This window comes from Hypanus sabinus, chromosome 22 (assembly GCF_030144855.1).
Source record: "Hypanus sabinus isolate sHypSab1 chromosome 22, sHypSab1.hap1, whole genome shotgun sequence".
NCBI lineage: Eukaryota > Metazoa > Chordata > Chondrichthyes > Myliobatiformes > Dasyatidae > Hypanus > Hypanus sabinus.
In genome coordinates, this window is record NC_082727.1 from 54,825,299 (window position 1) to 54,850,389 (window position 25,091).

Below are 25,091 nucleotides of genomic sequence, written 5' to 3' on the forward strand. Positions count from 1 at the left end.
TAACAAGTAACATAGTGAGTAAATTCCTCTGCTGATTTCCAAATCTTGGCTGTAAGTGGGGCATGGATACAAGCTCGGATAAAATTTGTATCTTCATATACATGGATGCCCTTATATTTAGCTTTCTATTTAGATGGGGAGGGGGGCAAATGGTAGCAATGGTTTGTGGAAGCATGAAAATCAAACTATTATTAAGCACAAATTATCTTGAAACAGCACAATAAAGGGAATAAACAATATATATGAAAAAATCAGTATTAAGCTTCATTGTTCTGTAAGAGCTGCAGATATTTTTTTGAATATTTTACACAAATGATGACTTTTGCACATACAGTACTGTGCAAAAGGCTCAGGTATGTATATATAGCTAGGGTGACTAAGACTTTTGCACAGTACTGTATTGCCAATGTGGCACAGAGAGCGAGTTTGTAAGTCTGGTGAGAGCAAACAATATTGGGAATGGTGAGGGTAGAGGTGTGGGACAGGTGGCAGAGGAGTGCCAGGGGCAAGGCGTGGTATGTGTGCAGTCACACCCAGCCCTGAGACACCAGGCAAGGTAATTTGATTCCAAACAATTGGTTTATTGATCATTACAGAATGTCTCTCTGGTGCCTTCTACCCCCTCCGCTCTCCCTTCCCTTCTTCTCCAACCATGATTCCCTTCTCTCAAATCCACAAATAGAGACCCACATCAGAATCAGGTTTATCATCACTCACATAGGCCATGAAATTATTTTTTTTGGTCCAGCGGTATAGTGCAAAACATAAAATTTGCACAGTATTGTAGTAATGTCCAAGGCACCCTAGCTATATGTGCCTGACACTTTTGAACAGTACTATAATTTACCCATTTAATACAGAACATGGGAAAGAACAATAAACCCTTTATGAATAGATGGAAGACAAGTATACAAATCCTCAACATAGACAACAGGACAACTAAATTGGGTAACCACCTTTGGCTGGGACCTCACCAATGAGGGCTGGGCCTGTAAGTTTGACGTCAGTGGTGGGTAAGTTAATGGAAAGTATTCTTATAAATGGTATATATAATTATCTGGATAGACAGGGTCTGATTAGGAACAGTCAACATGGATTTGTGTGTGGAAGGTCATGTTTGACAAATCTTATTGAATTTTTTGAAGAGGTTACTAGGAAAGTTGACGAGGGTAAAGCAGTGGATGTTTTCTATATGAACTTCAGTAAGGCCTTTGACAAGGTTCCACACGGAAGGTTAGTTAGGAAGGTTCAATCGTTAGGTATTAATATTGAAGTAGTAAAATGGATTCAACAGTGGCTGGATGGGAGATGCCAGAGAGTAGAGGTGGATAACTGTTCGTCAGGTTGGAGGCCGGAGACTACTGGTGTGTCTCAGGAATCTGTACTGGGTCCAATGTTGTTTGTCATTTACATTAATGATCTGGATGATGGGGTGGTAAATTGGATTACTAAGTAGGCAGATGATACTAAGATAGGTGGCGTTGTGGATAATGAAATAGATTTTCAAAGCTTGCAGAGAGATTTAGGCCAGTTAGAAGAGTGGGCTGAAAGATGGCAGATGGAGTTTAATGCTGATAAGTGTGAGGTGCTACATTTTGGTAGGACTAATCAAAATAGGACATACATGGTAAATGGTAGGGCATTGAGGAATGCAGTAGAACAGAGTGATCTAGGAATAATGGTGCATAGTTCCATGAAGATGAAATCTCATGTGGATAGGGTGGTGAAGAAAGATTTTGGTATGCTGGCCTTTATAAATCAGAGCATTCAATATAGGAGTTGGGATGTAATGTTAAAATTGTACAAGGCATTGGTGAGGCCGAATTTGGAGTATTGTGTACAGTTCTGGTCACCAAATTACAGGAAAGATGTCAACAAATTAGAGAGAGTACAGAGGAGATTTACTAGAATGTTACCTGGGTTTCAGCACCTAAGTTACAGGGAAAGGTTGAACAAGTTAGGTCTTTATTCTTTGGAGCGTAGACGGTTGAGGGGGGACTTGATAGAGGTATTTAAAATTATGAGGGGGATAGACAGAGTTGACGTGGATAGACTTTTTCCATTGAGAGTAGGGGAGATTCAAACAAGGGGACATGAGTTGAGAGTTAAGGGTCAAAAGTTTAGGGGTAACACAAGGGGGAATTTCTTTACTCATAGAGAGTGGTAGCTGTGTGGAAAAAGCTTCCAGTAGAAGTGGTAGAGGCAGGTTCGGTATTGTCATTTAAAAACAAAAATTGGATAGGTATATGGAGAGGAAAGGAATGGAGGGTTATGGGCTGAGTGCAGGTCGGTGGGACTAGGTGAGAGTAAGCATTCGGCACGGATTAGAAGGGCCAAGATGGCTTGTTTCCGTGCTGTAATCGTTATACGGTTATATAATATATAGAAGTGAAAACTCCATTGTAGATATGCTACAAGTCTCTTTCTTTGAGGAAATTGGGGATCTAGTGGACAGCGAGGAAGGATCTGAACCAGCTGGAAAAATGGGATGGAGATTGGCAGATGCAATTCAATGCAGACAAGAGTGAGGTGTTGTACTTTGAGACCTAGTCACAGACACTGTGGGCTGAAGCTCCTGCTCCTGATCTCTTCTATGTTCTGTGCCAAGGCAACTCAGATCTTATGAGGCAAAGGGAATAGGACATTGCCTTGTTGGCATTCCCAAAGGATTTGTAACTCGACTGAGAACAGGATTTGAACGGGTGGCTTCGTGTGTGTAGCTTTATTCTCATTTTCTACAGTTGGCTTTTCATCATCAAATGTAAAAATTGAGCAGCATTTTGAAACAAACCAAGCAGAAAAGAAATTAAACCAAGTATAACCAATAAAGACCTTTATTGACAATACAAGTCCAACTCTGAAGACAATATCTATTGCCTAAACAATTGGGCAGGAGGCAGTAGCACCTCATTAACGGGACAATTTTCCACTGGACTTTTCCTAGTGCAATCTAGAGAGGTGTTTTGTGCAGAGCTATTTGACATTCACCTCATTAAAATGTTTCAAATAAAACCAGGTGCAAACAAAAATTCAGCTGCAGTCTTGTTCAAGGCAAATAATTAGCATCAAGTTTTCCTTTGTTACGCATTGGAGCAGTGCAGAGAAAACTTACCCTGATATAAGTGTGCTTTAATAGCATATTAACCTCGGCCAGAGACCTAGTATCAACTGCCATTATTCAGAGTTGCAGTTTAAAACTGATCTCCCCCAAGTTTCACTTGAAACTTTTTAACTAGAGATGGGTGGAGTGTGCACAAACGACCCAAACTCAGCTGGTGGGATATAAAAATGACCAGCCTGGCCCATTGGATAAAGAATTTCTATCCTCTCACTTTCCCAGAATGCCCTCTCACTCTCTCTTGTAGAATAATACTGGAATGCATGTACAATAACCTGCTGGTGGGAAAAATATTCACACAAAATAGAAGAACAAAAATAATTCACCAGCATATCACTCTCATGACCTAGGGAATGTTGCCTCCTCAACCTTATGGTACGCCTGTGCTGTAGAAACCGTGGACAGTGAGGGCTGAAAGGAGGAAAGAATGGGGAATATGTTCCCATGTTTCCACGGTCCACTTTGTCGTGATTGAGTAGCTTGGCTACTGAGATCCAGTAGAAGAAAAAGGCAGCAAGAACATCTTCTAGGGCCACATGAGCAACATCTCTACTCCGATTTACCATTACAAAGTGACAGTTAGGTAACTGCAAGAGAATTAGTGCCAATAACGATAATCTTGTCATGGAGTGAAATCTCCAGTCAAGTCATTGTTTACACTGACATTTTAAGTAAAACAGATTACAATAAAATCAAAATAAAAAGAAAAGAGGCCTCGGGAAAAATACATGAAATGTGCTTTTCAAATTCAGGATCATCTCAGCTTGTAATCAACAAAGAATCAAACCCAAGCCGTAGATAGCTCCTGATGACATCTTGTAGCAGAAATATTAACAGTATTATAAGCCACTAACTATAGACTGCATTTATCCAGTAAATACCCAATATCTTTGTTGCTTCATTCATAAAGGCAGGAGACCCAGCTCCATTTTAAGGTTCAATTTCTTCAGTGACAACGTTTATTGTCACATCTCGATTGCCTCGACGGACCACAATTGACAAGGATGGATCCTTTTTAATTGCTTCGCTGACATCACTGGAAGAAGTTATTAAATGATTATTGATGCTAATAATCACATCATCATCCTTCAGGCCACCACTAGAAAGGAAAAGAAAAAAAAAGTCAACCAATTGAGTATTACAGCAACTTCAGTGATAACTTACTGTCCTCTACACAGCCCAATTTTAAATCTGAAGTGGGAAAACTAGAACTGCTAATGCTGGAAATCCTAAAAAAAAGCCAAAAATGCTAGAAATATCTACTTAGTCAAGTAATGGTATCTTTGTAGAAAAAAACAACTTATCATTCCATTCCAATGATCTTTCAACAGAACCAACTTACTTTAAGTTGTATTAGGAACGGAAGGAACAAACTTGTATTTACTTATCGAGAATCTTATCAGCCCTTCAAGCCACATCACACAGAACCCCCGATTTAATCCTAGCCTAATCACAGGATAGCTTACAATGACCAATTAACCCATCAACCAGTGCTTCTTTGGACTGTGGTAGGAAACCAGAGCACCAGGAGGAAACCCACACAGTCACATACAAACAGCGATGGGAATTGAACCCAATCTTGTATTGAAAAGCATTGTGCTGATCACTACACTACCGTGCCATGCCAATACGTGATGGGGTGACAGACAAATAGATGCTTACTAAGTAGCTTCTGGATTCTGATTATTTGATTTGCTTCTGCCACCAAATGTGTCTAACTGTGGAAGATGATGTCAAAAAAATTTAAGAAATAAATTTACATAGGAAGATCTATTATGCTGGTTTATCTCACCTAAGCTGAACTGTCTCTCCAAGATGATTTGCATTATCGCATGAACAATAATAGTTTCATTTTCTCACTTCACTACCAAGAAATTTATAGTACATGATGGCTTCTTTAGGCAAGCAAGAACTTTGATTTAATTTAAAATTAATTTCTTTGTTTGACTGTCAAAGTTGTACCAATGATTTCAAGGGGAAAGTTTAATTTAGATTTATGAATGATACCAATTAGTTATCTGGCAACTAAAGAACTAGACAGCAAATCCACTTAGCATGGATGTGGCCTTTGAACATGAAAGGAGATTCCTTTTCACAAGTAGTCAATTATATAGAATGTCAATATGGTCTGGAGGCTCTTAATGGGTTGCATTTTCTTAAGTAAGTGAGACAGGACAGGACCTTCCATTAACAAAAGGTAAAACACACAGAGCTGATTCCAGGTCTATCTTCTTTTCCAGTCCTGATGAAGGGTCTTGGCCCAAAACATTGACAGTACTCTTTTCCATAGATGCTACCTGACCTGCTGAGTTCCTCCAGCTTGGATTTCCAACATCTGCAGATTTTCTCTTTTTGTTTCTGAATGTCTGTGATCAGTACAAGTTCCAGCTTTCAGGTGCAGCTAAAGTGTTTTTGATGAGGCAAATGAACAGCAGAGGAGATTTTTGTTTTCTCCACACAATGGTGGACGATAAATTGGCCAATGGACACGGTACCTACATTAATCTATTATCTATATTTGTCAGAACCCAGCTATAGTTTATTGAGAAGTCTGATAATCTTCTTGAACGTACTAATATGAATCCCTTCAAATCTGTTGTTCTTTGTAGATTGCAAGGAGCCTCTTCTTGCATCAGGACCATGACGTCTTCACCTACCCACTTCCATTGGATCTTCATGAATGACCAAAGAGTACTTCCATGCTGGCACTTTCAATTTCCACTGAAAGCTCTCAAAAGCTGTTTCTACAGTTGAACACTTGTTACATCTTACTATCATAAATACAAGTCTGCTGACAAACATTGAATCCTCTTGCTAAAGAAACTTCCATGTTTCACACTGAAAAATCTGAGGCATGACAGGATCACAGCAGCAATCAACAAAATCTGTAGTGGTCAGAATCAAATTTACTGGTGACTGCAGAGATGTAAAGACTAGAAACCTGATACAGAAATTCAGGTTCCTGACATGGGACCTGTGGGAACTGTTCTCAGATGAATGGAGAATCAAGGCAATGAAGAAAGGGGGTGGTCATTGAGCAGCACGGTAGTGTAGTGGTTAGCACAACACTTTATAGTACCGGTGACACAGGTTCAATTCCCAATGCTGTCTGTAAGGAGCTTGTACATTCTCGCCGTGACCACATGGATTTCCTCCAGGTCCACTGGTTTCCTCCCACAGTCCAAAGCTGATAGGTTAATTGGCCATTGTAAATTGTCTCGTGATCAGGCTAAGGTTAAAATGGAGGTTGTAGGGTGTCACGGCTTGATGGATTAGAAGGCGTGTGAATCTGTGCTGAATCTCAATAAATAAATAAATAGAAGGAAATGATTTATTGTCCTTTCAGTCAGATATTGGTTTTGACAATTTGATATTTGTGAAGCGTTGACTCTGTTACTCTTTCCACTGACCTGCTGTGTGTTTCCAGTATTTCCTCTTTTTATTAGCGGCAACTTAATGGGTTAAATGGAATTTTGAGTTTAAGATTTTATGACTCCAATAAATTCCAAAGCAATTTAATCAATCTTTCTGATTTCCATTAAGCCATGTAAATGTAATTGCTCCAATTAACAGTATAAAATGGAGAAAGATTATTTACCTTACATAGTGATTGAATCAGTTTTGTTCTAAAGCAAGACCAGAAAAAACATTGATTTCCACTTGTCATTGGCAATTAACAATAAATATCCTTGTCCTTGAAACTTACCAAGCTAAGCTGGCATGCTTGGAATGCATTAAGACTGCAGTTTTGAACATTTTTAAATTTTTAACTAGAAATAGTGGCTATTTCTAGTACCTTATCTATTCAAGGAAGATGTTAAATGATTCTTGCATACAAATGTTCAAGGTGTGGCGACCCATTTCCTGGCACATCCGAACCGGCGTTCCGGCTAAGAGAGATAGTCTATGGGGGTTTGCGAGCACAGAGCTTTGGAGCCTCTGCACCACGGGGGGCAGGTTGAGGGAGACTTAAAAGCAAGGCTGGGTATTTTCGAATAAAGTTTTCCTTCGACTGCAGTTACCGACTCCGTGTTGTTATTTTAGCTCTGCATGTAGCACACCGCTACAATTGGTGACCCCGACAGTCCAAACGATTTTTGGACCAGAAATGACCGACGCCGCCTCTGTTCATGCGGTTTCGTTGAAACTGCCGGGTTTCTGGACACAGCGACCTCACCTATGGTTCCAGCAAGCTGAAGCCCAATTCCACGTTTGGCAGATCACCTCAGAAGACACCCGCTACTACTACGTGGTGAGCTCCCTTGACCAGGACACAGCGGCCCAGGTCGTGGAGTTCGTACAGTTGCCCCCGGCAGACGGCAAGTACATGGAATTCAAAGCCCTGCTCCTATGGACTTTCGGACTCTCATGGTGCAAGCGGGCTGCCCGTTTGCTGCACCTGGATGGCTTGGGAGACAGACCTCCATCGGCTTTAATGAATGAGATGTTGTCTCTGGCCGACGGACACACATCCTGCCTCATGTTTCAACAGGCATTCCTGGAGCAGCTGCCCGAGGACATACGCCTGCTGCTGTCCGACGCGGATTTCAGTGACCCCCGGAAGGTGGCAGCCCGGGCGGACTTGCTGTGGAACGCCAAAAAGGTGAGCGGGGCGTCCATCGCACAGATCACCCAGCCATGCTCCCAGCAGCAAACCAGTCCAGGCCCGGCCGCAGAGCCCGCCAACCCCAGGGGCAGGGGTGGGGCGCCCAACGAACAATGGTGCTTCTACCACCAGAGGTGGGGCGCAGCAGCCCGCCATCGTCGCCCGCCCTGCAAGTTCCCGGGAAACGCCAGGGCCAGCCGCCATTGATGGCTACGGCAGCTGGCCATCGGGATAGCCTCCTGTATGTGTGGGACAAGCGGTCAGGACGCCGCTTTTTGGTTGACACCAGTGCTGAGGTTAGCATCTTACCTCCGACGAGTTACGACACCCACAGCAGGGCACCGGGTTCCCCCCTGAGGGCCGCGAACGGCAGCACAGTAAGGACCTATGGCACCCGTCAGGTGCAGCTACAGTTCGGCTCCAGCCAGTTCACGTGGGACTTCACACTGGCCGCCGTAGCCCAACCGCTTCTGGGTGCGGATTTTTTGCGGGCTCACAGCCTGTAGGTCGACCTGCCGAGGCAGAGACTGGTACACGCCGAAACTTTTCAGACGTTCTCCTTGGGTGCAGCCCAGTTGCCAGCCCCTCACCTCGGCTCCATCACACTGTCCGACAACGACTTCACCAGGGTCCTGGTGGATTTTCCTTCTGTTCTGGCACCACAGTTCACAGCGGCCATGCCCTGACACATGGTGCCTAAAGCGACAGGGGGCTGGAGACCATGCAGCGACTACTGCAGGCTGAACGAGGCTACCATACCGGACCGCTACCCTGTGCCGCCCATTCAGGACTTTGCAGCAAACCTGCACGGCGCACGGATCTTCTCCAAGGTAGACCTCGTCCGAGGGTACCATCAAATCCCGATGCATCCTGACGACGTCCCCAAAACGGCTCTCATCACCCCGTCTGGCCTTTTCGAGTTCCTTCGCATGCCGTTCGGCCTGAAGAATGCCGCACAGACGTTCCAGCGTTAATGGACACGGTGGGACGGGACCTGGACTTCGCGTTCAGCTATTTGGATGACATCCTCATAGCCAGCAGCAGTCGTCAGGAGCATCTGTCCCACCTCCGTCAACTCTGTGCCCGACTGAGTGAGTATGGTCTAACGATCAACCCCGCCGAATGCCAGTTCGGGCTCGACACCATTGACTTCCTGGGCCACAGGATTACTAAAGACGGGGCAACCCCTCTGCCCGCTAAGGTAGATGCGGTCTGCCACTTCCCCCAACCCACTACGATCAAAGGCCTTCAGGAATTCGTAGGTATGGTCAATTTCTACCACCGTTTCCTCCCTTCAGCTGCCCGGATCATGTTCGCCCTGCTGTCGGATCCGGGCAAGGACATTACCTGGGACAAGGAGTCCGCCGCCGCTTTCGTTCAAATGAAGGAAGCTTTGCTGAATGCCGCGATGCTAGTGCACCCCAGAATGGACGTCCCTACTGCCCTCACAGTGGACGCATCTAACACGGCAGTCGGTGGGGTGCTGGAGCAACTCATCACAGGTCGCTGGCAACTCCTGGCGTTTTTCAGCAAACACCTGCGGCCACCCAAGCTCAAGTACAGTGCTTTCGACCGGGAACTGTTGGCACTCTACCTGGCAATCTGGCATTTCAGGTACTTCCTAGAAGGTCGGCCCTTCACCATGTTCACGGACCACAAACCGCTTACCTTTGCGTTCACGAAAGCGTCCAACCCCTGGTTGTCCCGCCAGCAGCGCCATCTGTCCTACATCTCTGAGTACACGACGGATGTCCGGCACGTCTCGGGTAAGGACAATGTCGTGGCGGATGCGCTCTCTCGCCCTACCGTTCATGCCCTTTCCCAAGGGGTAGACTTTGAGGCGCTGGCAGAGGCACAGCAGGCAGATGAGGAGATTCCGAGTTACAGAACCGCAGTCTCCGGTTTGCAGCTCCAGGACCTCCCCATAGGCCCGGGTGAGAGGACCCTACTCTGTGACGTCGCCACCGGCCAGCCCCATCCCGTCATCTGGGCACCTTGGCGGCGATGCGTTTTCGACTCCATTCATAACTTGGCGCATCCCTCCATCCTGACAACTGTCCAGATGGTTTCCAGCAGGTTCGTTTGGCACGGACTCCATAAGCAGGTCAGTGAATGGGCCAAAACGTGCGTGCACTGCCAGACAGCCAAGGTGCAGCGGCACACCAAAGCCCTGCCGCAGCAATTCCATCCCGCCCACCGGCTTTTCGACCACATTCATGTGGATATCGTGGGCCCCCTGCCAGTGTCGTGCGGAACGCGGCACCTCCTGACTATCGTGGACCGGTTAACAAGATGGCTAGAGGCGATCCCGCTCACCGACACCACCTCCGAATCTTGCGCCCGGGCACTGATTACGACCTGGATATCTCGCTTTGGTGTGCCGGCCCACATTACCTCCAACAGAGGCGCCCAGTTCACCTCCAGCCTGTGGTCAGCTATGGCCAGGCTTTTGGGGACTCAGCTGCACCACACCACTGCCTACCACCCACAGTCGAACGGGCTAATGGAGCATTTCCACCGTCACCTGAAGTCGGCCCTCTTGGCCCGCCTGCGAGGAGCTAACTGGGCGGACGAGCTTCCCTGGGTCCTACTCGGCATCCGCACGGCGCCCAAAGATGATCTGCACGCCTCGTCGGCTGAGTTGGTGTACGGCGCACCCCTGGTCATCCCCGGGGAGTTCATACCAGCCCCAAGGGAGCAAGAGGAAGAACCCGCAGCAGTCCTGGGCAGACTACGCGAGAAGCTCGGTAACCTGGCCCCCATACCCACTTCACAGCACGGGCGGAACCTGACCTGCGTACCCAAAGAGCTGCAGAACTGTAAGTTTGTGTTTGTACAAAGGGGCGGGCATTGGCCACCGCTGCAACGGCCCTACGAGGGGCCATTTACGGTGCTCCAGAACAATGGGTCCACGTTCGTGCTGGACGTTGGGGGCAGAGACGAGGTTTTCACGGTGGACCGACTCAAACCGGCCCATGTGGAGGTGGGGCAACCGGTCGAGTTTCTGGCACCTCGGCGCTGAGGGCGACCTCCCAAACAGGTTCCGACCCAGACTGTGGACATTGGGGGGGTGTATCGCTGGTTCTGGGGGGGGGGGGGGGTTATGTGGCGACCCATTTCCTGGCACATCCGAACCGGCTCACAATTAGCCAGCGTTCCAGCTAAGGGAGATAGCCTACGGGGGTTTGCGAGCACAGAGCTTTGGAGCCTCTGCGCCACGGGGCGCAGGTTGAGAGAGGCTTAAAAGCAAGGCTGGGTATTTCGAATAAAGTTTTTCTTCGACTGCAGTTACCGACTCCATGTCGTAATTTTAGCGCTGCATGTAGCACACCGCTACAAAGGTATATTTTAAGATTAAAATTTTTTAAATTATGTAAAAATAAAGCTGACAAAATATTAAAGACCATTATGTTTCCTGTCAATATGCTACTTGTCAGTTAAGCATTAGTTGTTGGGATGAGGGTGAATTTATTTTTCCTTTGGGCTCCTGCATTGAAGAAGCCTGTGTGGGAACCATCATAAGAAACAAAAACACAAATGCAAATTTAGTGCATGTCACAATATTCTGGAAACAATTTAAATGAAAAAGATTTTTCCTCAAAAAAGCCTGAGTTTTGCATTGATTTGTCTGTTTGGGAAAAGAACTCTGCAGCTATTATATAACCATGCTTATTCAAAGGTGATGAAATGCTTGAGTCAAGCGGTTGTTGCTGTGGAAAGAGGCAAGCATTATGGTGCAATTTCAAGGGTATGCTGTAGCAGTTCACTGGCATCACAAACAGCAATTTGTCAAAACCAGTATCTGACTGAAAGGACAATAAATTGTCCCCTTTTATTTATTTATTGAGATTCAGCACAGATAGGCCTTCTAGTCCATCAAGCTGTGACACCTCGCAACCTCCATTTTAACCCTAGCCTAATCACGGGACAATTTACAATGGCCAATTCACCTACCAACCAGTATGCCTTTGGAACATGGAAGGGAACTAAAATCACCCAGAGGAAACCAACGCATCACAGGAGAATGTATAAACTCCTTACAGACAGCATTGGGAGTTGAACTCATGTGACCTGTACTGTAAAGTGTTGTGTTAACCATTAACACTAACACGCCACCCCATGAAAAAAATGCTCATGAAAAAATAAAACCAATATTTTTCATGTGCCTAGTTTAGTCTGACATTAACCAGCTTGCTGCCAGCCTATTCTTTTTCTTTTATATATTATAATGGTTACCATATTGGCCAATTCTGCCACCTCAGAACACACACAGAGATGGAAACAAATTGTTACTGACATTCAGGAACTGCTTAGAGAGAAGTTTACTGGCATTTTAATAGAAGCCATTCCAATATGATGCCGGTGACCTTTACAGGCAATACAAGACGTGAATGGGATTGGGGAGAAAGAAATTTTATCGTCACAGTCTCAAACTCCCACACACTCCTTGATATATTAATAGCATTGGGGAGAGGATGTTTCATTTTCAACAGTTCACAGGAGGGGGTGATAAATTGCTGACTTTCTAGCCATAAAATTGTCTACTCTGCAAATGCCTGATTTTAAAAGGTTCTGCAAACTTCAGCACCATCTGTTTCACTTTACTGTAACTTGGTCGATACAAAAAAAATGCTAAAATCTTGCTTGGGTTGATGCTATCCATCTGCCATCACAAAGAGATATCATTAGGCAAGGATTAGCGGAACACAGAAGTTTATGTTGTTTTCAAACTTTAACAACAGAGAAGAATTGGATTAGTTACCACTTGAGAAGATATGCAAATACACTCTGCAAAGTGATCCAAGTGAATAGTCATTTTAATATTTAGGGCTGTTTCTTTCTGAATGGAGACACCTCTTTCTCCCTTATTAGGGACAGAGAGAGCCTGTGGTATGTCAAAAACTGGGTGAACGAGTAGTCTTTGGGGTACCGCAAGTCTGCATCTTTGCTGCGCTCGAGTGCTCGGTGGTGAGGTGCCGATGCTTTATCTTGCTGGTGGGGGAAGAGGATCGATGCTTTGCTGCTGCTAATGCATGGGAGGGGAGCTGGGGGGGTACTTCGGGCTTCTAACATTTAATTGCAATTCATTCTTTGGAGGCACTCCTCTGTTTTCGTGGATGGTTGTGAAGAAAAAGCATTCAGGATGTATATTGCATATATTTCTCTGACATTAAATGTACCTTTGAAACCTTTGGACAAAGATCCAGCCAATCCCCCTCCATTGACATGTACTAAATATTCTGACTCCACGTTCTCCCCTCTGCTAGCCAGATATTGTTCTCACCCTGAACAACTTCTCTTTTGATTTCTCCCACTCTTTGGGATCCCTGGCTACGCCTTCCTTTTCATTAGCTACAAGGAACAGTCTGTGTTCCATACCTACGCTTGTTGCCCCTCCCCAGCAATTTCTCCACCAGATCAAGGACAGTATTAGTGCATCCATGTAGATCTTGTCAATTCCTACTTGCTTCATTTCCAACTTGCGCCCCACCCTCAAATTCACTTGGATTACTTCCAATACCTCTCTCACTTCCCTTGATCTCTACATCTCCATCTCAGGAGACAAGCCATCCACTGACTTTTAGTAAAAACCGACTGAATTCCGCAGTTACCAAGACTGCACCTCATCCCTCCCCAGGTTCATTTCCCACCAATGCAAAGAAGCGTAACACCATCTCCCTCACCAACAACCAGGGACTCAACTAGACTTTCCAAGCAAGGCAGAGATTCACATGAACCTCCTCCAACCTTGTATATTTTTGATTTAGTACCCTCAATATGGCCTCCTCTGCAAGCATCTATGCTCCATCCACTATGGCTGCCTGGAGTTCCTAGTAACTAGCACGTTAATTCCCCTCCCCATTTCCATACAGATCTCCCCTCAGCCTCCTTTACTGCCAAGGCGAGTCTAAACACAAGCTAGAGAACCAACATCTTGCAGCCTGCCTGGGTGGCCACATCTAAGAGCATGAACAGCAAATTCTCCAAATTCGGGTGTTTTGTTTTGCCCCCATCCGGTTCTCTCTCCTCTTGGTCCACCCAATTCCTTCTACATTCGCCACTCCCCAAGCCCCAATCACCCCGTTTCTTTCCCTCCTCCACATATTCCATCTTCACATCGTCTATATAAATCACAAACTGGGACCTGTGGATTTGAGTGTAAAATTGCTATTTTTCCTGTAGTTTCCCTTTCCTATGCTGCCTTATAATTTTTATGTAATCACGTATATGTTCGGCGAACTTTCAGTACTAATATAGTTATTTCTGTATTTTTCTAGTAAGTTCTCTGCATCCTGTGTCATGGCACTGAACACATTTCATTGGTTATTCCTCATCTCTGGAACGTCTCATTAACTCTCCAGTTTGGACTAGTTTTTAAAGTATACCATGTTTACAACTTCTTTGTCTTTCTCTTTGTTCTTTCTTCTCTGCCTTCCTTACAGTAGAATAAGTTGATTACTGTTTTTGCTAGCTATGAACATCTAAAAAAATGGATATAATCACAATATTTATGCCTCATTTTTAACTTCTGAAGAACCCCTGGATTACAATATCACCAGTCCCAACAGTCCCTTCCTGCACTGTTCCCATCTGCCCAACCCCACTTCCTTGTTCAGTGCCAATGTTCCACGTCCCTTTCCTGTCAGACTCCATCATCTATTATCAATCCAGTGTAACTTAGGAATAGCACCCCATCTTCTACCTCTGGCATGTTACAACCCAAGTTCATTATTGATTTAACAATTTCAGGTAAATGCCCCTTATTTTTCCCATCAAAGATGTGGTAATACCTTAGTTTCATTTTTTTTTAAATGTGCCAGTCTGTCTCCATGTCATTCTGATCCAACCACCAGATTTTAAAGTGTAAACTTGACAACTTTGGTTTGCATCCTATTACAGAGAGTCCCTCTGTTCTCTCTACCCTCCCCCTCCCTTCTCATTTCTTCAGTCCTGAAGAAGAGTCGCTGACACAAAACATCAACTCTTTTTCTCTTCCTACTGATGCCGCCTCATTGGGTGAACACTTCAACATTCTCTACTTCTGATTTGGATTTCCAGCACTTGCAGAATTAATTTCCTAAAAGGTATAAAATCTGTTTTCTGGACTTACATGGAAGCAGGTGTACGTGGAAGAACCTCGATGATGTAGGCTCCAGAATTAACATCTGGGAAATCACTCTGACGTTCCTTCAGTTCCTTGGCAATGCTAGACGAACAAATAAGACTCAGCAAAACTTGTACGAATCCAAATAAAAATCTGCATCAAATTTCCTGTTCTTTGTTACAACATATGGTTATATCAAAGCGGGACCACAAAGAGTTTTGCACTAGAAGATATTAAATTCATCAGGTTCGATACCCATACGGAATCTATACTTTTTGATTTTTTAAAACAGCTTTTTCCAAAATTAGTGGAATGAAAAACCAGCAAATCCCAGTATCTGATGTTCTACACCCTTAGATTCCAAAAAGGTTAACTGATTGAATGACATTTCTCAACATTCCCTAAATTCTGGAAATGTCTTGGCGGATTGGAAAATAGCACAATTGGCAATATTACTATTAAAGAAATGAAGGAGTGTTAATAAAAAGAACGATAGATCAGGTAGCCTGAAAGCAACTTTCAGAAAAATGCTGGGATTATAAGATTGATTAGACAGTGGCAACACTGTTTACAAAAGGGATGTCAGTCAAATCTAATAAGAGGCTTTGGGTATGTTACAGGAGGATGAATCCAACAGACATAGCATCTCAGGAAAGTGTTGATAAGGCATGGGACCTCAGGCAAGATGTTAGCATGGATAAAAATCTTTATAAAAGATTAAGAATATAGTTGAAATAAATGGCTAATTTTTGAGATGACAAGTTCTCATTAATGGACCAAGTACCATTCATATCCTACATCCCTGACACAGGTATTGGACCATTTCCTTGCATCATGTTTTCAAAGTAAATCGAATGAAATGGAGCCAGAGAACTGAGTGCTAATGCTGCTGTGTTTTGAGTGCAGCAATGCAAATTGGGGGGGGATGAACTTCATCGCAAATGGTTTTAAATTGTGAGGAATTACTACAAGTTGTGTTTGTTGTGCGAGTTGCACAATTAACAAGTGTAAGTAAAAGAAACACAAGGTTAATATTTAAACAAATAAAGCAAGTCAGAACACAAATTGTATTTGACTCTGTGAGATTGGAAGATTAAAGCAAACTCCCTTGCCACAATCATGTATGTCTTTTGAGTCACCAGGGTTCTTTCTCCTTCTTACTGACCACACAGAACCAAGTTATTTCACATTTTTTGAAGTGGGCTTCGATATACATGGATATGTCCCTAACTTTGTTCAGCACATCCTGGTGATTCTGATTGTTTAAAGAAAATGTATTTTTCTGAGTGGTCACGGTCGCACTCTGAATAAACCCAGCAATAATTGCTCCTCATTCCTATAACAGCAGCTCCAACCCACTTCTGGCTTTCTCCCCTTCCTCATCTATGTGCTTGAGGATTGGAAGATCATAGCATCATCCTTGGCACACCACAAGCCTCAGGCTCCAGCAAGGAATTCAAAAGAAACTCCTTTACCCAAAGGAGAATGAGAATGTGGAACTAGCCACCACAGGGAGTGGTTGAAGCAAATAGTACTGAAGCACTTAAGGAGCGGTTGAAAAGCACACACGAGAATGAAAGAGCGTGCAAGACTTTGATGAATTTAGATGTGGAAAAGGGTGATGGCTTAGAAACATAGAAAACCTACAGCACAATACAGGCCCTTCAGCCCACAAAGCCTGTGCCGAACATATCCTTACCTTAGAACTACCTAGACCTACCCATAGCCTTCTATTTTTCTAAGCTCCATATACCTATCCAGGAGTCTCTTAAAAGACCCTAGCATTTCTGTCTCCACCACTGCCACTGGCAGCCCATTCCACACGCTCGCCACTCTGTGTAAAAAAAAGTAACCCTGATATCTCCTCTGTACTTACTTCCAAGCACCTTAAAACTATGACCTCTCATGCCAGCCATTTCAGCCCTGGGAAAAAGCCTCTGACTATCCACACGATCAATGTGGCTTGAGTGAATAAAGACCAAATAGGCTGGTTAAGGCTATAGGAGCAGAATTGGGCCATTCAGCCCATCAAGTCTGCTCTGCCATTCTATCATGGCTGATTTATTATCCCTTTCAAACTCATTCTCCAGTCTTCTCTCCATGACCTTCAATGTCGTTACTTATCAAGAATGTATCAACCTCCACTTTAAATATGCCCAATGACTTGGCCTCCACAGCCATCTGTGGCAATGAATTCTACAGACTTATGATCCTTTGGCTGAAGAAATTCCTCCTCACCTCAGTCCTAAAGGGACGTCCTTCTATTCTAAGGCTGTGCCCTCTGGTCCTGGATTCCTGCACTATGGGAAACGTCCTCTCCATGTCCACTAACTTTGTTGTCCAGTCCACTCTCTGGTCACTGCTTTATGTTGAACAAGATTGTGACCATCAGAACTAATTGAGCTGACCAGAGCTTCTGAGCTTATAACATCTTCGTTACACAAACATACCCTTTGTATCTCCCCAATACGGCCAGGCTCATTCCTTTCCTTAACTAACCCTTGGAAACTCTCCTTCATGACATAGTTTCCTTCTGACTTGATGTACCCAACGTTTTTCCCTCCCCACCCTCCTTAATCTTCAGCATATTTAAAACTCTGCTGCCCATCTCCTATCTTTCATTCAAATCCTCAGGGACCACACTAAAACCAAATTATAACATTTGCTCCCAATTACAACTTTGTCCCTGACTTACTCTCCAACAAATTGGCTTTCAGATTTTACTCAATTAATTGGCTGCAATCATTATATCCGGGGAGTAAATGCCCTTTGTTTTGCCAGTGGCTTCAGCCTGGAAATTCCACATACAGCTGTGCATTGATTTCAGTGTCAGACGCTGCTGGGATGTGCAATCCTGTGTGCGCGTGTGACAGGAGTGCGAAAGAGTTATTCAATCCGGTAGTGACATTCTTACCAGGCTGTCAACAGGAAGCAGCCATCAAACACAAGCCCCACCATCACTTGCAGCTGCACATTCCATACCACAGTACAATTGTAGCCCTGTCTAGTTGACAACAGAGCAATCGTGGAACAAAATTCTTCAGGATGCACAATATGAAGCTTTGACATGACCAAATAAGTCTTCATTTTACATACCTAGGGGTAAGTGTAATCATTCTAACTCCAAGATATCTTTTTTTTGTTGTTGTTTTTCCTACAACAGAAAACAAAATAAATTTACTTGAAAAAAAAGGGAGCAATCAAGTTAATTCAGCTTTTGAAACACATTTCACATGAACACTTGTCTTTTGAAGGTATTTGTCAGTTTTATTAGGGCACTAGGAAACAAACACTAGTTCTGAAACTCAACAAAATGTATTTTTAAACACTAAATAGGATAAATGCTCACTAAAATATTTACAGTGGCTAAGGACTTCCTAGTTAATGCCCAACAAGACGCAACTGTGCTTGGACACTTTGTCAAAACCATAAACTTGCTGTCACATTCTATTGATAAATCACTTATTATACTCTGCTGACCTTTTCAATGAATCCAGCAATAAAACCATCAGACTATAGCAGAATTAGGCCAATTTACCTATCAAGTCTGCTCCATTCCATGATGACTGATTTATTATCCCTCTTAACCCTATTCCCCTGCCTTCTCTCCAGAAGCTTTGACACCCTTGTAATCAACTTTAAAAATACCCAGTGAATTGGCTTCCACAACCATCTGTGTCAATGAATTTCACAGGCTCATCACCCTCTAGCTAAGGGAATTCCTCAACACTGTTCTAAAGGGGGTTCTTGAATTCTGAGACTATGCTCTCTGACCCTAGACACAATCCTCTACCCTATAAAAAGCACCCTCTCCACATCTGCTCGAGCTCAACACTTCCATATTTGATCGGTTTCAATGAGATCCTCCTCTCTCTCCCCCGCCACCCCCCCCCCCCAATTCTTCTAAACAACAGGTACAGACACAAAGCCAAACACTCCTCATACATTAACCCTTTCATTCTCAGGATAATTCTTGGGAATCTCCTCTGGACCCTTTGACAATGGAACATGAACTAGCTGCAATCCTCAGCATCTATACTGGCAAGTCTGCCTAGGGTCCTTGTGTTGGGTTATTGGAAGGGAGATCTTATGGCTGTGGGGAAGAAGGATTCAGAGAGGAGTTCTGTTTCTTTAACTGGTTGCAAGGTTTTTATCTGTAATGTGCCTAGTTATTTAAAGCTTGTATGAATTAATTTATTGTTATTTTATTCATTTTTAACAATTATAATTTAATTACATTTCAAAAGTCTTTGAATATATTTTATGTCAGTTTCATTTAAAAGCATCGAAATACTAGACAGCTCTAACAGATGGAATTTCTTGAGGCGAGGGAGGCTTTGGCATATGTCGAAGTTTATGCAACCAGTTTGTGGGCAAGTCTTGTTCTGCCTCAGCCACATGGCAGCTGTTACACACGCAAGGCCCTGAAGCCACTGAAAGCCCCACCTTTTAGCATGAAGATTTGCTTTGAGGCATGCAATTTTCCAGACACAAACTGGGCAAGAGCACAACTGTGATGTGCTTCTGTGCAAGTGTGGGTGGCAAGCCCATGCTCAACATAGTCCAAACAGCTCGAAGGAGGTCTGACAGACTGACACTAAGTGGGCACCTACAGGTGGAATTGTGTAACTCCTACACAAACCATTCTTGGCTATCTTTAAGGTTTGTTAAATTTGTTCTGAAAATATCTAGTAATAAAAGATTGAGAGTCAGACTATTTTCTTGGAATTTTCCTTAGAGTGCTTTTACAACATCTTTGATGACAGGACATCTCTGTTAATGCCTCTGGTTTTGAATTTGGTCTAATTTTAACAGCAATGGACAATGCAACTCCTGCCATTAGTAATTTTCTGACAATAACTTTAATATGCACAGTCCCTAGCTTAGCTATCTTGTTTTTACTGTTCAGATCGTCTGCACGAGCATTAGAAATCTGAGCTTTTATCAATGCATCATAGAAAGTGTGGGGTGGCACAATAGTGTAGTGGTTAGCACTACACTTTACAGTACCAGTGACTGGGGTTCAATTCCCACTGGTGCCTGTAAGGAGTTTGTATATTCTCCCCCATGACCACGTGGGTTTCCTCCACGTGCTCCAGTTTCCTCCCACAATCCAGAGACCTACCACTTAGTAGGCTAATTGATCATTATAAATTGTCCCATAATTGAGCTATATTAAATCAGGGTGCAGGGCAGTGCAGCTCAAAGGGCCCAAAGAGCCTATTCAGCACTGTATCTCAATAAATAAATGAAAGCATCCTACTTGCTCTGCAAGTGACTGCAAGAAAATGCAGACAGTAGCGGACATCACAGGACGTGTTCCTTTGTTATCTGCTGCATCGCACGATGTGGGCGATCATGGTCTTTCCATGACCATGATTGTTCCTAACAATTTTTATTAAATCAGAAGTGGTTTGCCATTGCCTGCTTCAGGGCAGTGTCTTTACAGAACGGATGAGCCCAGCCTTTTTCAATATTCTTTAGAAATTGCCTGCATGGTGTCAGGAGGGATAAGCAGGTGCCACATCCTGCCCAAGGGCGACCGACAGGCTAGCGGAGGGAAGAAGCACCCAACACCTCCTTCGGTACAGACGCACCTCCACCCCGGCACCCTACACTTCTCACTGCCTCAGTAAAATAACCCACACCCACCTCATACTTTTTCTCTTCTTCCCTCTCCCATTGGGCAGAGGGTACAAAAGCTTTCAATGTTTTGGGCGCCATGATAGCACAGCAGTCAGACGACACCATTACAGCTCGGGGTGTTGGAGTTTGGCACTCAGTCTTGGTGTCCACTGTTTGGGTGTCCTCCCACAGAATGCACGGGTGATCTGGTTTCCTCCCACAATCCAAGGACATAATAGTTTGTAGGTTAATTGGCCATTGTAAATTGTCCCATGATTAGGGAAGGGTTAATCAGGTGTTGCTGGGCAGTGCAGCTTGATATATTTTGTGTGTATTGGCTAAATAAAATAAATAAATCTATCAATCATGTACCAATAGGCTCAAGGACAGCTTCTATCCCAGTTATCAGACTCTTGAACAGACCTCTTGTATGGTAAGATGGACTGGGGGCCTTTATCTCATTAGGATCTTACACTCAACCTTTTACCGGCACTGCACTATTTCTGTAGACCTGATCTGTATGAACTGTACATAAGACAAGCTTTTCACTGTACGTGACAATGGAAAACCAAAACCAATATTACATTTCATCTGAAGAAAGTTCCCATTAAAAATGAACTAACATTGATTGTCTATAGTATTCTATTCTGTGCAAGTAACCACAGGCTGAACTGATTGGCAGTTGTTATTGCACCAAGGATTATGTAAATCGTACAGAGCTGATTCATGAATTCTTGGATCTGTGGCAGAATCCTCCTTTAGTTCCAACGCACGTTCAGGAGAATTTCGTAAATGGAAAGAATCACCAATCATTTCACAAAACAACAAGCCTGTACACAATGGTCATACAACTGGGATTTAAAAGACAGGTGGTGGGGTGATGAGTCTCTACTAAAGGGGTAGTAGGTGCTCCTTCCCTCATTTAGCCTGCAGCTCACCCTTAGACAAGGTGAAGCACCTGCTCAGCCCCCCCCCCCCCCCACTACAATCAGGACCATGTGAAGCCACGGGAGCAGAAGGCAGATGGTCACATGTCACAAATCCTGGTTATGTGATCACTGACGCCAGGCTGGCAGTCTCTAATGACTGGGGTCACCCGTTTTGTAAAGACACTGCCCAGAAGGCGACAATCGAAAATTGCTTCCACAGAAAAATTTTCCGAGAATAATCACGGCCATGGAAAGACCACGTTTCCATACATCTGACACAGTACATAGCAAACGAATGAACAAACAGAACATTTTAAAATTTAAGTTGTAATCAACATCAGATATAATTTATTAAAGCCATAAAAAGAAAAATATAAATTCAACATACCTTTCACTTGCCGGTCATGAGATTCAACTAGAAATTGCCGAATTTTATCCGATGGAATTGCAAATGATATTCCTGCAGTCACCTTCAGGGTGTTAATTCCAACTACCTCGCCATCCTGAAAGGAACAGTGCACAAAAATTTCCATTGCCCAATTTAAGAATGATTTTTCTTGGACAGAGAAGGTGCACAGTGAGAAAGGTAAACTGATTTAAGATATGGTTATGAAATTTATTTTCAACATTCAAGTACTTCCGTGCAAAGAGCGTAAAGTAGAAAAATACAAACCATTCCGACTTAATTGATGGCTTTGAAAAGAAAGCGTTGCAAAGTCATCTTTTTGCTGCTGGCATGTTAGTACGGTGCTAGGTTAAAAATCTCAGAATGAAGATAGTGGTTAGTGTGAAAGTAGACCTAAAAAGAAACAAAAATTAAGTTTAATGTAGACCAGCATGGCAGCACAGAAAACCGATTTAAAAAGCTCTTACCAAGTTCACTAAAGGACCACCTGAGTTTCCATACTATGGAAAAAACAGAACATTTTCAGATCAAAATACGGACTATGGAAACTTGAGCAAAAAGCTTAACTAATTTCAGGAATGCCTGTGTCAAACATACGTTGATAATTGCATCTGTCTGAATGTAATCAATGTCAGAGTTCCGAAGTCCCAATTCCTTTCCTCCTCGCTGAGTCGTGCTCACTATTCCTGTCGTGACTGTGTTCTGCAGTGAAAATGGGCTTCCAATGGCAACCACAAACTCGCCCGGTCTCAGGTCTGTGGAGCGACCTAGCAGCAGCACTGGCAGTTTTACCTACAGCAGATGGCAAAAGGATTACAGTACATGTTTGGTTACATTTCAGCACAAGCCATGCAAGTAATTTAAATGAACTGTGTTCCAACACTGAAACAATAAATAAAGTGACAGAACCTTTCCAAGAGAATTATGCCCAATTCCCCATCAAATTTCTTTGCAGCCGATTTATTAGGAAGTCAACAAACCAGAGTAGGTAACTTGATAACAAAGCAATTTTAATACATCCTGGAGCATAGAACATCACAATGCTAAGTTCCTGGCATTCGGATGCAGGGAAAGATGTCCATAACCCAAGGAGAGTCACTCTAAACAATCTTATATAGCTATCATTAGTCAGAGTATACATAGCAAAATACAAAAAAACTTGGATAGAGTTTGTCTCATGACCCTCCTGCTCAGACATTCTTGCAAGAACTAGAAAGAGGATAGGGTGGGCAAAACACTTGCATTAGACAACCAAAATATTCTACAGACTTTCTCACCTTGATTTGAAATATAAATGTAATTTATTAAGAAGATATTAAGAAAAGATAAACACAAGAGATGGATGGTGGGATGGAGATACATCTCTACCAAAGGAGATGCAAAAGGCTCCGTCCTTCTGCTGGCCTTCAGGTCACCCTTGGGCAAGGTACAGCACCTGCTTGGCACCCCCTCCCCCTGATCAAGGTCATGTAAAGTCATGGGAGGTGGTGGATGGTCATGCACCAGCTGCTCATCTATCATAAGTCCTGGTAATGCAACCACTGACGCCAAGTAGACAATCTCTGAAGAGTATTGGTAATGGCTGGGATTACCCATCTTGCCAGAAGGAGTCAATGGCAAACCACTTCCGTGGAAGAGTTTGCCAAGAACAATCATGGTCATGAGACCGTGATTATCTACCTCATATGACAAGGCAGATAATGATGATGTTGATGAAACACAAGAGATTGTGCAGATGCTGGAGAACTAGGGTAACACACTCAAGATGCTGGAGGAACTCAGCAGATTGGGCAGCATCTATGGGAATGAATAAACAGTCGACATTTTGGGCTGAGAAGGTCCTGGTGAAGGGTCTCATCCCAAAACATTGACTGCTCATTCATTTCCATAGCTGCTGCCTGGCCTTCTGTTCCTCCAGCGTTTTGTGTCTGTTATTATGAAACGATGCAAGATTGCAGATAAGGTGAGAGTTACTCACTTTGGCATCGTGGCAGCTTTTGACCAAGCATGATATCATGAAATCCTGGTAAAGCTCTATGGAGCATCAAAAAGAAAACCATTCCAATGGTTGAAGTTACACCTCACACGAAGGGAAGTGGTTATGGTTATTGGAGGTCAATTTTCCCCACCCCAGGACACAAGTTCCTCAGATCACAGTCCTAGGCCCAACTACCTACAGCTGGATCACCAATCAACTCCCTCCATCATAAGGTCAGATGTAGGATATTCATCATGAATGTGTTTTATTCAATTCTATTTGCATCCTCTCAGAAAATGCAGCAAGACCTAGATAGCATTTGGGCATAAACTTGATCATTAACAAGTAATATGTCACTCAAGTTCCAAGTAATTACCATCTCCAACAAGGGAACGATTAAGCTCCTTCCCTTGATAGCTAACTGTATTACCATCACTGAGCACCCACTATCAAAATGCCAAGGGTTACCATTGACCAGAAACTCAACCTGACTAACCATATAAAAACAGGCCACAATAGCAAAGTTAGGGAAGTCACTGGAGAGAATTCTTAGGGATAGGATTTATGAGCATTTGGAAAACAATGGCCCAATTAGATTGAGTCAGCAGGGCTTTGTGCAGGGAAGTCTGAGTTTTTGAGGGTTTATTTTAAATGAGGTGACATGAGTGATTGAGATGAAGGTAGAGCCGCAGATGTTATCGACACAGATTTTAGTAAGGTCTTCGACAAGGTCCCTCATGGGAGGCTCATCTAGAAGATTAAGGTGCATGGGATCCATGGTGAATAGGCTGTTTGGATTCAGAACTAGCTTGCCCAGTGAACAGAGGGTAATGGTTAAAGGGACTCATTCTAGCTGGAGATCTGCGATTCATGGTGCTCCACAGGGATCTGTACTGGGATCTCATCTGATTGTAATGTATATACGAGGGGTGATTGATAAGTTTGTAGCCTAAGGTAGGAGTCAATTTTAGAAAACTTAGCACATTTATTTTTCAACGTAGTCCCCTCTTACATTTGCACACTTAGTCTAGCAGGTGTGGAGCATATGGATCTTGGACCTCCAGAAAGTGTCCACAGACGGGTGATTGGTAATTTCACGGCCTAAGGTAGAAGGAGATGAGTTATACAGCTCTTGCTACATGCACATGCAGGTCAACTCTGAGTGATTATGCAGAAAGTTTGAAGTTAATAACTCATTAGTTAATAACTCATCAGGGGTGATTGATACGTTTGTGGCCTAAGGTAGTTATTAATGAGTTATTAACAAACTTTCTGCATAATCACTCAAAGAGTTGAACTGCATGTGCATGTAACGAGAGCTGTA

At 43.6% G+C, this 25,091-nt stretch overlaps 1 protein-coding gene across 1 annotated transcript in view; it reads right to left on the reverse strand.

The window, feature by feature from the left end:
* Positions 1-2,811: 2,811 nt before the first annotated feature.
* htra1b (HtrA serine peptidase 1b) overlaps positions 2,812-25,091 on the reverse strand; it is a 69,133-nt gene continuing 46,853 nt past the window's right edge. The window contains exons 4-9 of the mRNA XM_059947767.1: positions 22,387-22,581; positions 22,257-22,289; positions 21,772-21,886; positions 17,926-17,983; positions 14,836-14,931; positions 2,812-4,217 (exon numbers count right to left, since the gene is read on the reverse strand). Coding sequence (XP_059803750.1) covers positions 4,049-4,217; positions 14,836-14,931; positions 17,926-17,983; positions 21,772-21,886; positions 22,257-22,289; positions 22,387-22,581 — 666 coding nt within the window. The 3' untranslated portion in view covers positions 2,812-4,048. The remainder of the gene's footprint in view (positions 4,218-14,835; positions 14,932-17,925; positions 17,984-21,771; positions 21,887-22,256; positions 22,290-22,386; positions 22,582-25,091) is intronic.